Source organism: Lissotriton vulgaris, chromosome 7 (genome assembly GCF_964263255.1).
Source record: "Lissotriton vulgaris chromosome 7, aLisVul1.2, whole genome shotgun sequence".
Lineage (NCBI taxonomy): Eukaryota > Metazoa > Chordata > Amphibia > Caudata > Salamandridae > Lissotriton > Lissotriton vulgaris.
The window spans coordinates 1,452,487,713-1,452,500,297 of record NC_141695.1 but is presented as its reverse complement, the minus strand read 5'-3'; the positions used below and the strand labels follow the sequence as shown (position 1 = coordinate 1,452,500,297).

Here is a 12,585-nt window from a genome sequence, read left to right as displayed (position 1 = left end):
TGATGTCATCAGTGATGTCATTTGAGATGTCATCAGTGATGTCATCAGTGATGTCACTGACCATGTCATGAATGATGTAATATGTGACATCATTAGCAATGGATTGCGGGTGCGCGATATATAGTTAGTGCAACTAACTATATATGGAATTTCAATGGTTTTGTGCGAGTAAAATAAGGTTTTGTAAATGCTAATCCCTAACTATATATGGTCTATAACCTATGGTTTTTTCAGTGAATTTTCAAGGTTTTGTAAATGCAAATTCCTAACTATATATGGTCTATAACCTATGGTTTTTTCAGTGAATATATATATATATATATATATATATATATATATATATATATATATATATATATATATATATATATATATATATATATATATATATATATATGTGTGTGTGTTGAGACTTTTCTGTGCTATTTGAATATGTCTATTTTATTTCAGGGCTACAGAAACCTCAAAGTGGAAGTATTGGCGTTTCTATCAATATTGGCTGTTTTCTGTGCATTTTTATATGCACACCCTACCCAACACGTTGTACACAGGCTCCTGCATGTCCATCTCTACGTTTTTTCTCTAGATGTAATTAGACACTAGGAGTCAGAGGACATTTTCACTGTAAATTGATGGGAAACATCACTTAGAACGCAACTTTTACAACGCAGTGCCTTTACGACGCAACTTTTACAACGCAAACCATTACAACGCATTGCGCTGGGGGGCACTCTAGGATAGGGAATAGGTTTAATGTACTATTCAACACCTTCCCTACTATCCACGGGGACTGGAGTTGGAATAGTAAATTAAACTATTCACTATCCAATGCCCCAAAGCACTATGCGTTGTAATGGTATGCATTGTAAAACCCGCGTTGTAAAAGCATGCGATGTAAAAGCATGCGTTGTAATGTCGTACATCCTAAATTTATATAGTTATTGCTGTGATCATAGTCGGTTTGAAGTCCTCAATGTGTGCATATCATAGGCGTGAGATGAAGAACCGCCTCTCTGTGTGCACATAACATATGTTATGAAAATTATCACCGTCATTACAACTTTTAGGAGAACTCTGATTTTCGCTGACTCTTCCTGCTTGGCTTCTAATTCATTGCCTCTTTAGCTCACTGATTCGATTTTTCACTGATCCATTCTGCCTTTCGTTGAGATCAGGGTATTTACACTTCAGTGTAAGTCAAATGTTCCTCCTTGAGTAGTGGAAATATTAGCATTATGCTATGGTTATAAACGTGCTGTCTTTTTAACTGCTTCCATGCTCATGTTGGAGCCGCTCCATCATGAGCCTCGGTTGAGCTGTGCTCATGACGGAGCAGTTCCGTCATGGCCTGCTCGGCGTGCCTGCGCTGGACGTTCCATTGAGCGGGCGGGGCCATGACGGAACCGCTCCGTCATGAGCACAGCTCAACCGCGGCTCGTGACGGAGCCGCTCCGTCACGAGCATGCGAGCGCCGCTCGGCCCCCCTCCCCCCTAGCGCTGCGGCGGAATTGCCGCCGCAGCCAAGTGGTTAAAGGTTGGTGCCAGAGCAGAGTCCTTATCCATCTTGCATTTTGTAACTTGCTAGCTCTAACTTTGATGACTATTAAACTATACTTTCTATGATATTGCTATTTATCAATGAGTACAGTTCATAAGCCTTTACACACTTTTTGGGATATAAGTATGTTTAATCTAAAATATATTACAGAAATCGGATGTTGGGAGTCGATGAATTTGTGTAGTTTTTATGAAATTTCAGGAACATTTCAAGGAAAATTTACAATTGGGTGCTTTAACATGCACTGTGGTTTTCCGATATTTCACATGATTATTTCACGTGAAAATATACTTTGCTTGAAAAGAAATGAGTGATACATACAGAGATTGGTTTGAGCAGAGAATGCCACTCGAGGAGACGTTTCTTTGTTAAATAGTCTCCCATGGGAGAAAAGTTTGTGGAATTACATAATGCAGAATTTTGTAGCACATGAAATTTGGTAGTTTTTAATTTAAATTTTGCCAAGACCCATTAAAAACGAGTCAACTGTTGAGTGCATCTGTTCGCACTTCATTCATCAAACACTAATTATAACAAAGTGGTTATAAAAATCAATATCTTTTCCTACTATTTTTAAAGGCGGACTCTTCCTGACTCCTCCATATTCTGAATGTGCAGGCACCACTTTGAGGCAAACATGACAGATTTTTGCTTATCTCGCCCTGGTGCAGGATAGGACTGTGTGAAATTCAGCAGTTTACATGCATGGAACTTTGCACGATTAAAAAAAAAAATTCACAACATTTTCTATGACAAACAGATTTTGCAACAAAAAAATAGGTGTTGCAGTAGAAAAAATCATACTATCATTCAAGGCTGGAAGCAGCAACAAAGTATCTTTTGAACTGGCGATAAGACTCTGCTTCTTTTTTGTGCTGCTGGTGGACCCCAGCGGTATCTCCAGGAGTGGTACAGAAAGGGGTCAATTCCGATTCTGGAAAAAGCGCTCCGATTAGCCGTATGGAGCGTTTTTTCCGTACGAATCGTACCCTGCAACATCCTCCGTACGTACGACGAGGTACGATTCGAACCAGGAGCAGGACTCCGTATGAATCGTACAAACACCGTACGACTCGATTCTCCGCACGAATCTCCCTCGGAACCCGCTGTGCGCGACATCTGTACGGATCGCGGCTGCTTTTTCCGACCCAGCAAGTACAATTCGTGTCGGGTACGCACCGTACAACCCTTTTCCTACGGGAGCTGAAAACAGCCGTAAAAGCAGAGTTCGCCCCCAAACAGGTACGGAACGGCGCCCAGGTACGGTGCGCACCCCCCATGATCTCAGGGGTACGCGCCGTACCCCTGCGATCATGGGGGGTACGCACTGTACGGTGTGAATGTGATTGTACGCTTTTCCGTACGAATCGCCCTTACCTGACGTGGACCGTACGAATCGCGTCCTGATTTCCCGGTTCGGATCGTACTTGTAGGGTCGTACTGCATGTGTACGAGCCGTAAGGGCTTATGGTTTCAGCCTTGCAATACGTACAGATCACGACGATTCGAACAGATTCACAGAATGCGGATCGTACTACGCGACTCGGACCGACGGGTACGATTCGTACGGAAAGGGCTCCGGATACGAATCGTATGGACGTTTTTTTACCAGGATCGGAATCGACCCCTAAAGATCTCATTGAATGGTAGCCTTAGTTTTTCTTCACTGATTCCTGAATGGAATGAGGGAGACACAATTGACAATATTTTGCCTCATTATCCTTTTCCCACTCTTGGAAGTTCATCTGGGACTTTTGTCGTTCATGAACGTGGAAGGTGCACAGTTTCATGTGCCTTTATGTCCTGTCCATGGTGGGTGTGTTTGCGTCTGCAGGGAATCTTTGGATGAAGGTAACTGTGCCAGCATAGATCAAGGTCTGGAAAGTTCATGCATCTTTGTGAAGCATGAAAATCGCCAAATTCACCCAACTACTGCGGTAAAATTAAACGTATGTCCAACCCCTAGTCCAGAGTACATCTTTAGTGAGAGTAGGAAAGCAGTTTGTTCAAGTTATTACGAGAGAAAGATTTGAAGGCATTTTGGGTGAGAAATCACAGCAATTGGTAATGTTGCTTTTGCAGGCCCTCAACGTAAGTAGAGCCTCCATGCAGCCGCGGCTCATGCAGGTAAGAATGTGGGAAAATAAATTTTTTATTTAATTTTCCACATCATCATCCATCGAAAACAGACTGCCCCGCCGCTTACTTGCATGGGCCGCTGCTGGCTCCAGGTACACTCTTCTACTGTGAATTACTTTATATCCAGTATAAGCCATCTCTGGGATCCCATCTATGGCACAATTATAGTGCTTTATGATGTTAAATATAGTCTTCCAAAGGAATATGTTTGTGGCCTTTCTGCGCAAGGTTGATATTGACTTTCTACAGGACTGAAATTATCAGCCTTGTAGCTTGATGTTCTCCATAAAGGATAGAGGTCCGGCAGTTGTCATCACATCTTGATAAGGGAGGTTGGGGGCACTACATCACAGTCAACCTAACAAAGTGCATTTTAAATATTTATTACCACTATATTATCAAGGTAAGTAGTTACAGAATTAAGAAGAGTGAATCTATATTTGCCTGCATTTTCTTACCTTTATGAAATAGTGGTAGTTGGTATAGTGGATGCAATGCCACGATGTAGTTTCACAGTACCAGGGGGCTGTTTTGCCTTTCTTCAGTCTGTAGGTAAATAGGATTAGATTATACTGCAGGTTTACCCTTCCATTCCTGCCATTTCCTAAACCACCATTAGACATTAGGACTGACATGCAGTGGAAGGAAGTCATACATTTTGTGTAGTGTTGCAAATAAGTAACAATCTATTTTTAAATCCATACTATGGAAAGTGAATTGTCCTCGGCAATAATTGCCACTTTTGTTTTAGAATATTACAAAGGAAGTATTATTGCACCTAGACAGGGCTTGTAAAAGTTTGACCCACTATTCACTGTGCTTGACTCTTGGATTATAAGCATCCTACTATATTGTGAAAAAGTCATTGGGTCATTGGGCTTCAGTGCATTGAAAAGCATGATTGATCAAACACGCCTTCTCCATCCGCTATCCCTGTAGATGAGACTTTTTCATATCAAGGAACTGACCCCTCTATCTTTATTCACAGGTGGCTGTACCTTTGATGAGCACTATAATAACTGCGGGTACAGCGTGGCACTGGGGACCAATGGGTTCACTTGGGAGCAAGTCAATACGTGGGAGAAGCCTCCTGCAGATCCAGTCGTGCCAACAGGTAAGCGGACTAAATCTTATGCAAGATGAACGATTCCTTGTCGATATTCACCCAGTCAACTGTTATAGGAGTGCACTGCCAGGGAAATTATTGATTTCTGAAAATTAAATGTAAATGTTTCACACCACAATCCAGTGTTAAAATGCCACGTATCGAGCAGATGCATTCATAACTGGCATAAACGTCGCTCCAATAGTCATGCGTGTGACACAAGTGTTGATGTCATCGGAAGTGATGTCATCAGGCCTTTAACCCAGACGTCCAGCCAATGTCTAGAAATTGTATGTACTTCTGAAACTCTGGCTGTATCATTTAAAATTAGTGTTTGTTTACACAGAAAACCATTCCGTAAACACAGGCAGACTTACTTTCAAATGACAAGTAGTCAGGCTGTTTAAATCACAGGCAATGCAAAACAGTAAATAACGATTGAAAGGAACAAAATAGTGGTATAAGTTACTACCGGTTTCTGCCTTCAAGTGTTGTGACAGATTGCCAATATCTAGCTAAAGAGATTTATTTGGATATTGTTTGCGAGTTAAGCACAACAGATATTTCGAGGTTTAACAGCCATCGACTAAGCTGTTCTGATTGCAAGAAGGTAGAGGGAGAGAGGCAGAAGAAAAATAGTAACTTAGGAGAAATGTAATAATGATTATTGTGAGAAGTTTAGAGAAGAAAAACATAAGTGGCTGTATATTTTGGTGCTGCTAGGACGTGTATTAAATTGTGAATGCCTATTCACTGACTCGGAAAACCAGTCAGTGGTTCCAACATGGCTACTTTCATATACCATGACATCACTTCCCCACCACGGCTGCCTTGCAGTGTACACACACTTCTTCCCAGAACACACTTCCTGTTCCTACAAACGCAATTAACACACTTCAGCCTGTACCACCAGGAAACTGACCACAACAAGCACTTTTCACTACAAGCAACGTATGCATTTCAGCATAGCAAACACTGCACAAGACACACAACCTGGGCTTGCCGACAAAACACTCATGTCACAAACAGTGCAACTTATACGCAGTAGCACAACCACCACATTGATGCAACACAACATTTCGACCTAGTTTAAGAATCGTTTTAAAGGGTTGTTTCCAGATCATACCACTCTCCATGCCTTCATACAGTTAGTTAGTGTTACTTTACAAGCAATGCAGATTGTCCACCTCATTTAGGCTTAGGTGGGCCGCCTCCCAGCCCCTCAGATCTGCAGAGTCTTTGGCCTCCGCTCCAATTTGAGAGGACCACCTGCTTCATTAAGGAGTTCCTACCTGTCTGATGGGGACTTCTCTGCCTCCAGTGCAGCGATGCCCTAAAGCAGGCTTCACCAACGAGGTACTCGTGAGCTACTGGTAGCACGCCAGCTACCTGCGAGTAGCTCTCCTGTGTGCAGCTCAGCCAAATAAATTAGAAGCTTTTGCTTGGTTAAATTAATATATGTATACCAAAACTGAAGTGTACATCAGATGAAAATGCGTGTATTTTCCAAATCCATAATTTCCAAAAGATATTTAAAGCTGATATTTGAATGATAAATCATGTAACACTGGAAGAAGTGTTACTAATATTATTACCTCAGTATTATTGCATTGGTGCCAGGGGCATTGCAGCTGTGGCTATTACCTATTACCATTCTAGAGGCACTCGAAATTCATGAAGCCTTTTTTACATTACTACTGGCAGTCCTGCACTGAAGTGATCATGGCTGGTAATGTTGCAGAGGGTGGCCACTAATCGTATCTTGCCTGATGTGTACAAAACAAATAATAATAGTAGTTCAGCATGATTTTCATTGAACATATGTAGTTCTTATTAATGAAGAGGTTGGAGACCTCTGCCCTAAAGAAAGAGAAGAATGCTGAGTGGGCACCATGGCCCCCCTTGGTATACATGTTTGTTCAGTGAAACAAATTCCCAAAGCAGGAGTTTGATATACTATAACAAAAAATAAAAATGCAACATCCTTGATGCTCAGGGAGTTTTCTCCCTGCTCTTGGGAGCCTTTCGTAGATTTCACTCGGACCTGCGCGGGGAAAAAGGAGTAAGCTTAGGTGCAATTGTCAAAACAAATCTGCATTCCTTCGGATAAAATCAGTTTGTATATTTTATTGTATTTTTTCTTTTAAATATTTTTTACATTGTACATTTTATGGATATAGGGAACCGAAATAAAGGACTTTGACCTTGAGTAAGCTTAGGTATATGTCACAGTGACTAAAGGCCGCAGGGCAAAGAAGCCCGCAAGGTCACGCGTTTCCACTGGATGAGTCAGTTGTGGCTCTGCTGTCACAGACCCTCTGATTCCTTCAACTCTGTAAGAGGAGGGACTGCGACCCTGATGGGGGTCATTACCACTTCGCGGAAGCAATCCCACCCTACCAAACTCTAAAGGAGCTCTGCAGTTTATTAGCCTAGAGTTTCTTCTACTTGAAAAGGGAAATTTTAATTTGGGGGGACGCTTCTTTATTATTACAGTGTTTGATTATTACTTCTTTTCAAAACTGTCTCAATTTGTTTTTTACCTTGTGGCATTTTACCTCATACATAAGTGAGCAGCGATGACTTCATGTTCATAGTGAATCACACTAGTGATTAGATTTGCAAATGCACCAATTTACCACCATGATCCACAGGTCGACGTTTTATATTCAGTTACAATGTGATGGTTAGTAGCTGGGTTGTTACTATTATTGGTCTCCATTGCTCGCATCAGGTTTCACAGGGCTTAAACTGTCCCCAGAAACAGATTCCACTTTGACAACGTCTTACTACCTCGTTTCAGGAGTTAGCAACAGATTAATGGTTTGTGACCGTAATGGTAGTTGGCAAGTATTTTTACATTGTATGGGGGACCACAATGATGCAGTGGCTCCCTCTGCAAGGTCCCCTTTTCTTGACTTTTCTTTATATGTTGCACAATAAGTACACTTAACAAATTGGAAAGCCTTTTCCAACTCATACTGAGCGGTAAATGCATTGCAATCTGCATTTTTATGGTTTTAAAGCAGTGCTTAATTTGAGCCTGTGGTTTCTGGGCTCGGCACCTGCACTAAATTGTCAACACCGGCGCTTGTAGCAGTCTGCCACAAGGTGGCGCTGTCTGGGATTAGCACAAAAACATTAATTCAATATACATTAAAATTGACTATTACCTGCCACCCAAGCCATTCTGTTAGCTTTGAGGGCCTGAAAAAGTCCCAATTATCATTGACAGCGCTGGCAGGGGCAATGTGTGGTATAAGCTGCAGTGACCTCCTGAAGAGAGCCCTGGCCCTTATTATTTTACAAATTAAGCATTGGTTTAAAGCCTGTAAGTTTTTACATCACAGGATTCGGATGTGCAAACATTTTTTGTACATCAGGGCTCCTGCCCCATTTTCCATGAAAAAGCTAGTAGCACCCTTCCTAAAAAAACGAATTTAGATCACTTAGACCAATATACGTTACTCTCCTAGCTGCTCAGAGAAACTTTTTAATAACGCATGTTTGGTCCAGCTGTTCGATGCCACGTAAAACTACAGCTTTGTATTGAGTCAACCAGAATTCCGATATATCATGGACAGAACATCATTCACCCGTGCCATAGAAAACCCCTTACAGATTTCAGACAACAGACACAACACAATACTGCATGTCCTTGGCCTCGCTGAGACTCGCTGAGACTTTTTAAGCTTTCGATCATGAAGCTCTACTTGATGGCATGATGGCATGAAAGAGGGACAGTGGATGGATGAGACCACCGGTTATATGTCCAAGTTCCTCTTCTCATATATACGGGAAAAGGTCTTCACATGGACATGGTTGAGGACCAGTTTACTTCAACTTGCAGAGTTCCAAATGATAAACACTAAATTAGAACATAGGAATGCTGGGACCTCCATTGAAAATAATGGAGTGCTCTGGGCTTATAATGGCCAGTAGTAGCCCGGAGCTCCAACATTCTAATATTTGTTCACAGCTCTTGCTGTGAAGTAAAGGCCTCATGGAGCCTTAAGAGATTTTAATCCCCTTGGGCTCTGGAGGCCTTTGTTTTACAAATTAGAACATTCTGCCCTCTAGGGGTGAAATGTTCTAATAGCCTTAGAGCCCTCTGTAGCACGCTTACCCAGTTATTAAATCCTGCTCCCTTGTTAAAGGCCCAGGCCATCTGCTTGGGATTTTTAAACTGTAGCAGACCTTTAATGGGTGCTAGGGCCTGTTACGGCGGGCTCTGAGCCCATAGTCGATCCTGACCACCATTCATATTAAGCTCTTCAATTCTGCTTACATGGCATAGATTCCGATACAATGCGACTTGTGTTTTTTAGCACACACACATTCATTCAAAACTAAATTTTCACCTTTTTTTGGGTGCAATGAACTTGTCTCTGTAACTTATACAGATCAGAAAACTGTAATATCAGTTGTCAAAAATCTTTTGAATATGTCAAAAACACCTTTTAAGAGTAACCCTTTATTTTTATTTTTAATCATAACATTTTACAAAATTATTCAGTGTGTTTCAAATTTCCATTCTTCAATTTTCTCACAATCATTAAATGCTAAGAAGCTAAATTCACTGTGCCTCATGGTACTTAGGAAGCATCTATGCATTTTAGAAAATCTCTCACTTCTTTAGGCGAACAGTGAATTATCACTAAAACGTAAATATAATTGCAATAAATCATACTCTGCACAGCCCCCCTACAATATTGAGCTAAGCATGATAGAAAACACTAAAGATCACTAGTAAACTCGATAACACTGTCGGAATTGTAATCTGCTCTATTTGGTGTATTTGCATCTCTACATTGTTTCTCATTTCTAAAATGCCAAAAGCATGTGTATTATTTATGTAAAAATGGCTTCAGCTAGGGCCTTTTATATTAAATCCAATCATTTCACTGCTGTTTGCTGGAGTAACAGAAATTGAAATGTATTATTGCCTGGAATCAAATGTCATCCTAGTTTGTGTGCAATTGAAAGAAAAACTTCACTCACTTATCGTATGTTGTTTGCCTGAAAGCTGAAATCTAGGTGCCTGCCTCGTGTAGTCAGTGTGTAATGGGCCTTAGTGCAAGGAAGGAAAAAAAGGCCCTCTGGCCGCTGTTCAGACTGTTAAATACAACAATAATCAAAGTCATGAAGCTCTTCAGACCTCTTGGCCAGGGTGCCACTGCAATTGCTTCTCCAATGGTAGCTAACCCCCCCCCCCTCCCCGCCCCGTGGCTGCCCATCATAAAGCTTGTGGACTTTAAATAATTATTATTCAGTTTGACAGTCTGTCCACTTTTTATTGTCTGGCTTGAAAACGCAGCTGTCACCAGACAATTATGCGAGTAGCACTAGAGAGGGTCTTTGGTTCCGCCCAAATGCTGGGAGCCAGGAGTACACGCTGTGACTCAGTAGAAGTTGTGCGCTTCCACAAAAAAGTGCTTGATCATTTTGTTTATTTATCCAGCTGCTGATCTTGAACTTTCAGAGTCACACACAAGACATTGTAATGTTTTTAAAGTGTCTTAGATAAGTAGATAATTTCTTATGTTTGTCTTTCACTTGAAGCAGCACAGATGGTAGGAGGCAGTCATTACCCTACATGAATGTTTAGGTCTGGCTTTGACAGTGTAACCGTCACCTGACTATTTAACCTACACCAATATTATTCCACAGTTCTTTACCTCCACACAAGTATGTGTGCTATTTCCTTTCAAGGCTTCACTTAACAATACAACATTCCTTTAAAATCATGCCTATTGGCATTGCTAATGCTTCTTTGTTTTGTTTTTCACTGCAGCAGGCCTTTCTTAAATGTTTTCATTTGGAATTAACCTGTTAACCGCGGCGGTAATTCCGCCGCGGTGCGGGCGTTTCCGTGCGCGGGTGGGGCCGCGTCGGCCATTGGCCGATGGCAGCACTGGGGAGGACGGCAGCAAGGAAAGGGTTAAAACGCAAGCCAGACCTATTGGCTTTGTCAATCCTTTTGTATATCTTTTGCCTGGAACCAAAATGGCACTTATTTGTAAGCATAATGTTACTGGTGTGCTGCCCATCCGCTGTACTTTGAAAAGCGTTCAGTTACTACTGGTCTGCAAAACAACAACAACAACAAAATAGAGAATGGCTCTTCCTGGAGCTTACTACAATTCCTCTCCCTGCAGTTTTTGCTCTCCTTGCAAGTACACCCAATGCATTACAGACACCATGGAAAACCAAGAACACATGAATACACCTTTGAACTTTCTCACAAGAGACCGAAAAGTAGACTGTCAAAATGGCGTCAGACACTCCACTCTAATCTTACTGTATGATCTAAGGCACTCTGTTGCCACCTACAAACAAAACTAGCTTACTTCAGAATAGTCTCAATAATCAGCCCACAAGTAAATTTAAGCATGCGACCTTTGCGTCAGCCACCAATCACTACAGCAAGTGCCTTAATCACCCATGCTAGCTCAATTCTAGCTCAGTGCTACTTTTTATAGCTGCTAGCTTACTCGTTTTGCCACTTATTAACTGATTTTTTGACATTTATAAAGTGCACCTCCCCTGACAGGGTCTCTGAGCCCTCATCAGGGCTTTGTGTTGAGTTCTTTCTAACCTTGGTGCTGTCATTTTGACTGTTTCCATTTTTGTTCTCTGCAGTGTGCTATTTTCCCCAGGATATGGTCCAGGCTGCGTAAAGTTTTAAAGTAATACATTTCTCTCCCTGGCTCTGCATTTGTGACTTTTACTGACACACTTCTCAACGAACCCCCCGTTGAGCTTGCTGGGGGCTCAACATGTTCCATCTCCAGTCCCTCAAACCCCGGAGGGTTCGAAAAGCCAATTTATTTGTCCTTGTTTCGGGATCTGAATTCTGCGAGGGCAGAAGAAAGAGCTCAGCTTTAATTGAAATTTCTGTCTCTTGGAGCCATGAGAAGGGCCAGCGCCTCGGCAGCTGCATCTGTGCCAGTCTATCGCAGGCTGCTTTGAACTTTATTTGAATTCTCCAGGGTAAGCTAATGAGAGCAGCAGAGAGTTTCCAAACTTTTAGTCCTGGCAATATTAATTAGCTGGCTGTTTCTCCAATCAGTCGAGCGTTTTATACTGCCTATAGTTGGGATCCACCTTAAGGGAAAGGAAGCCCCAGAAACTGCTAATGGGTCTGACACTTAAACAAAAAACTTTAACAATGCATGTTATTAAGACTGGTGAATACACCAAGTTGTTCTGTGAGAGTGGGCATGCAAGGGTAAGAGTTGTTGTGCCAGATGTACTTAGCCCGTTTGCGGTCACGGTCACAACATAATAGGGTTTGCAACGCATAAAGGGCCATTTCAAATTAGCAAGCCCCATTTTTATCAGTTGGAAAAGTTTTTGTCACTTTTGAAATAGGTTTTGTGACTGATATCAAATCGCTACTTGGAGTGAGTGTGAAGGGGTGGGGGCATACATATACAATTGTCTCCATACACTAATAATCTAATAAAGAGAACTCCATATGTTTCCAAAACAGGTATATAAAAAGATTAACATTTCAAATCTGAAAAACTATAGTTGCTGTAAACTCTGGGCCCTGTTTAAATGCAATAAACCGCAATAAGTTTGTATTTAGCCATGCTGTTGAGTCTATGTGAAATTAATGCGAAGGGTCCAAGGTACAGCTAATCTACTTTTTATTGGTGCCCACTCTGTAATATTGCCCTCAACTTCTGATTGAGCTTGCCTTCCCCAGTGCTGCCCCAACGCTGCCTTCCTATCAAATGCCCTTCTACTCCACAACTTCCTGTTCACTCCCTTTGGC

At 41.7% G+C, this 12,585-nt stretch overlaps 1 protein-coding gene across 1 annotated transcript in view; it reads left to right on the top strand.

Annotated features, from left to right (window-relative positions):
• The window catches only part of PTPRT (protein tyrosine phosphatase receptor type T), a 1,692,228-nt gene that overhangs the window by 344,977 nt on the left and 1,334,666 nt on the right, over positions 1 to 12,585 (top strand). The window contains exon 2 of the mRNA XM_086932257.1: positions 4,686 to 4,811. Coding sequence (XP_086788383.1) covers positions 4,686 to 4,811 — 126 coding nt within the window. The remainder of the gene's footprint in view (positions 1 to 4,685; positions 4,812 to 12,585) is intronic.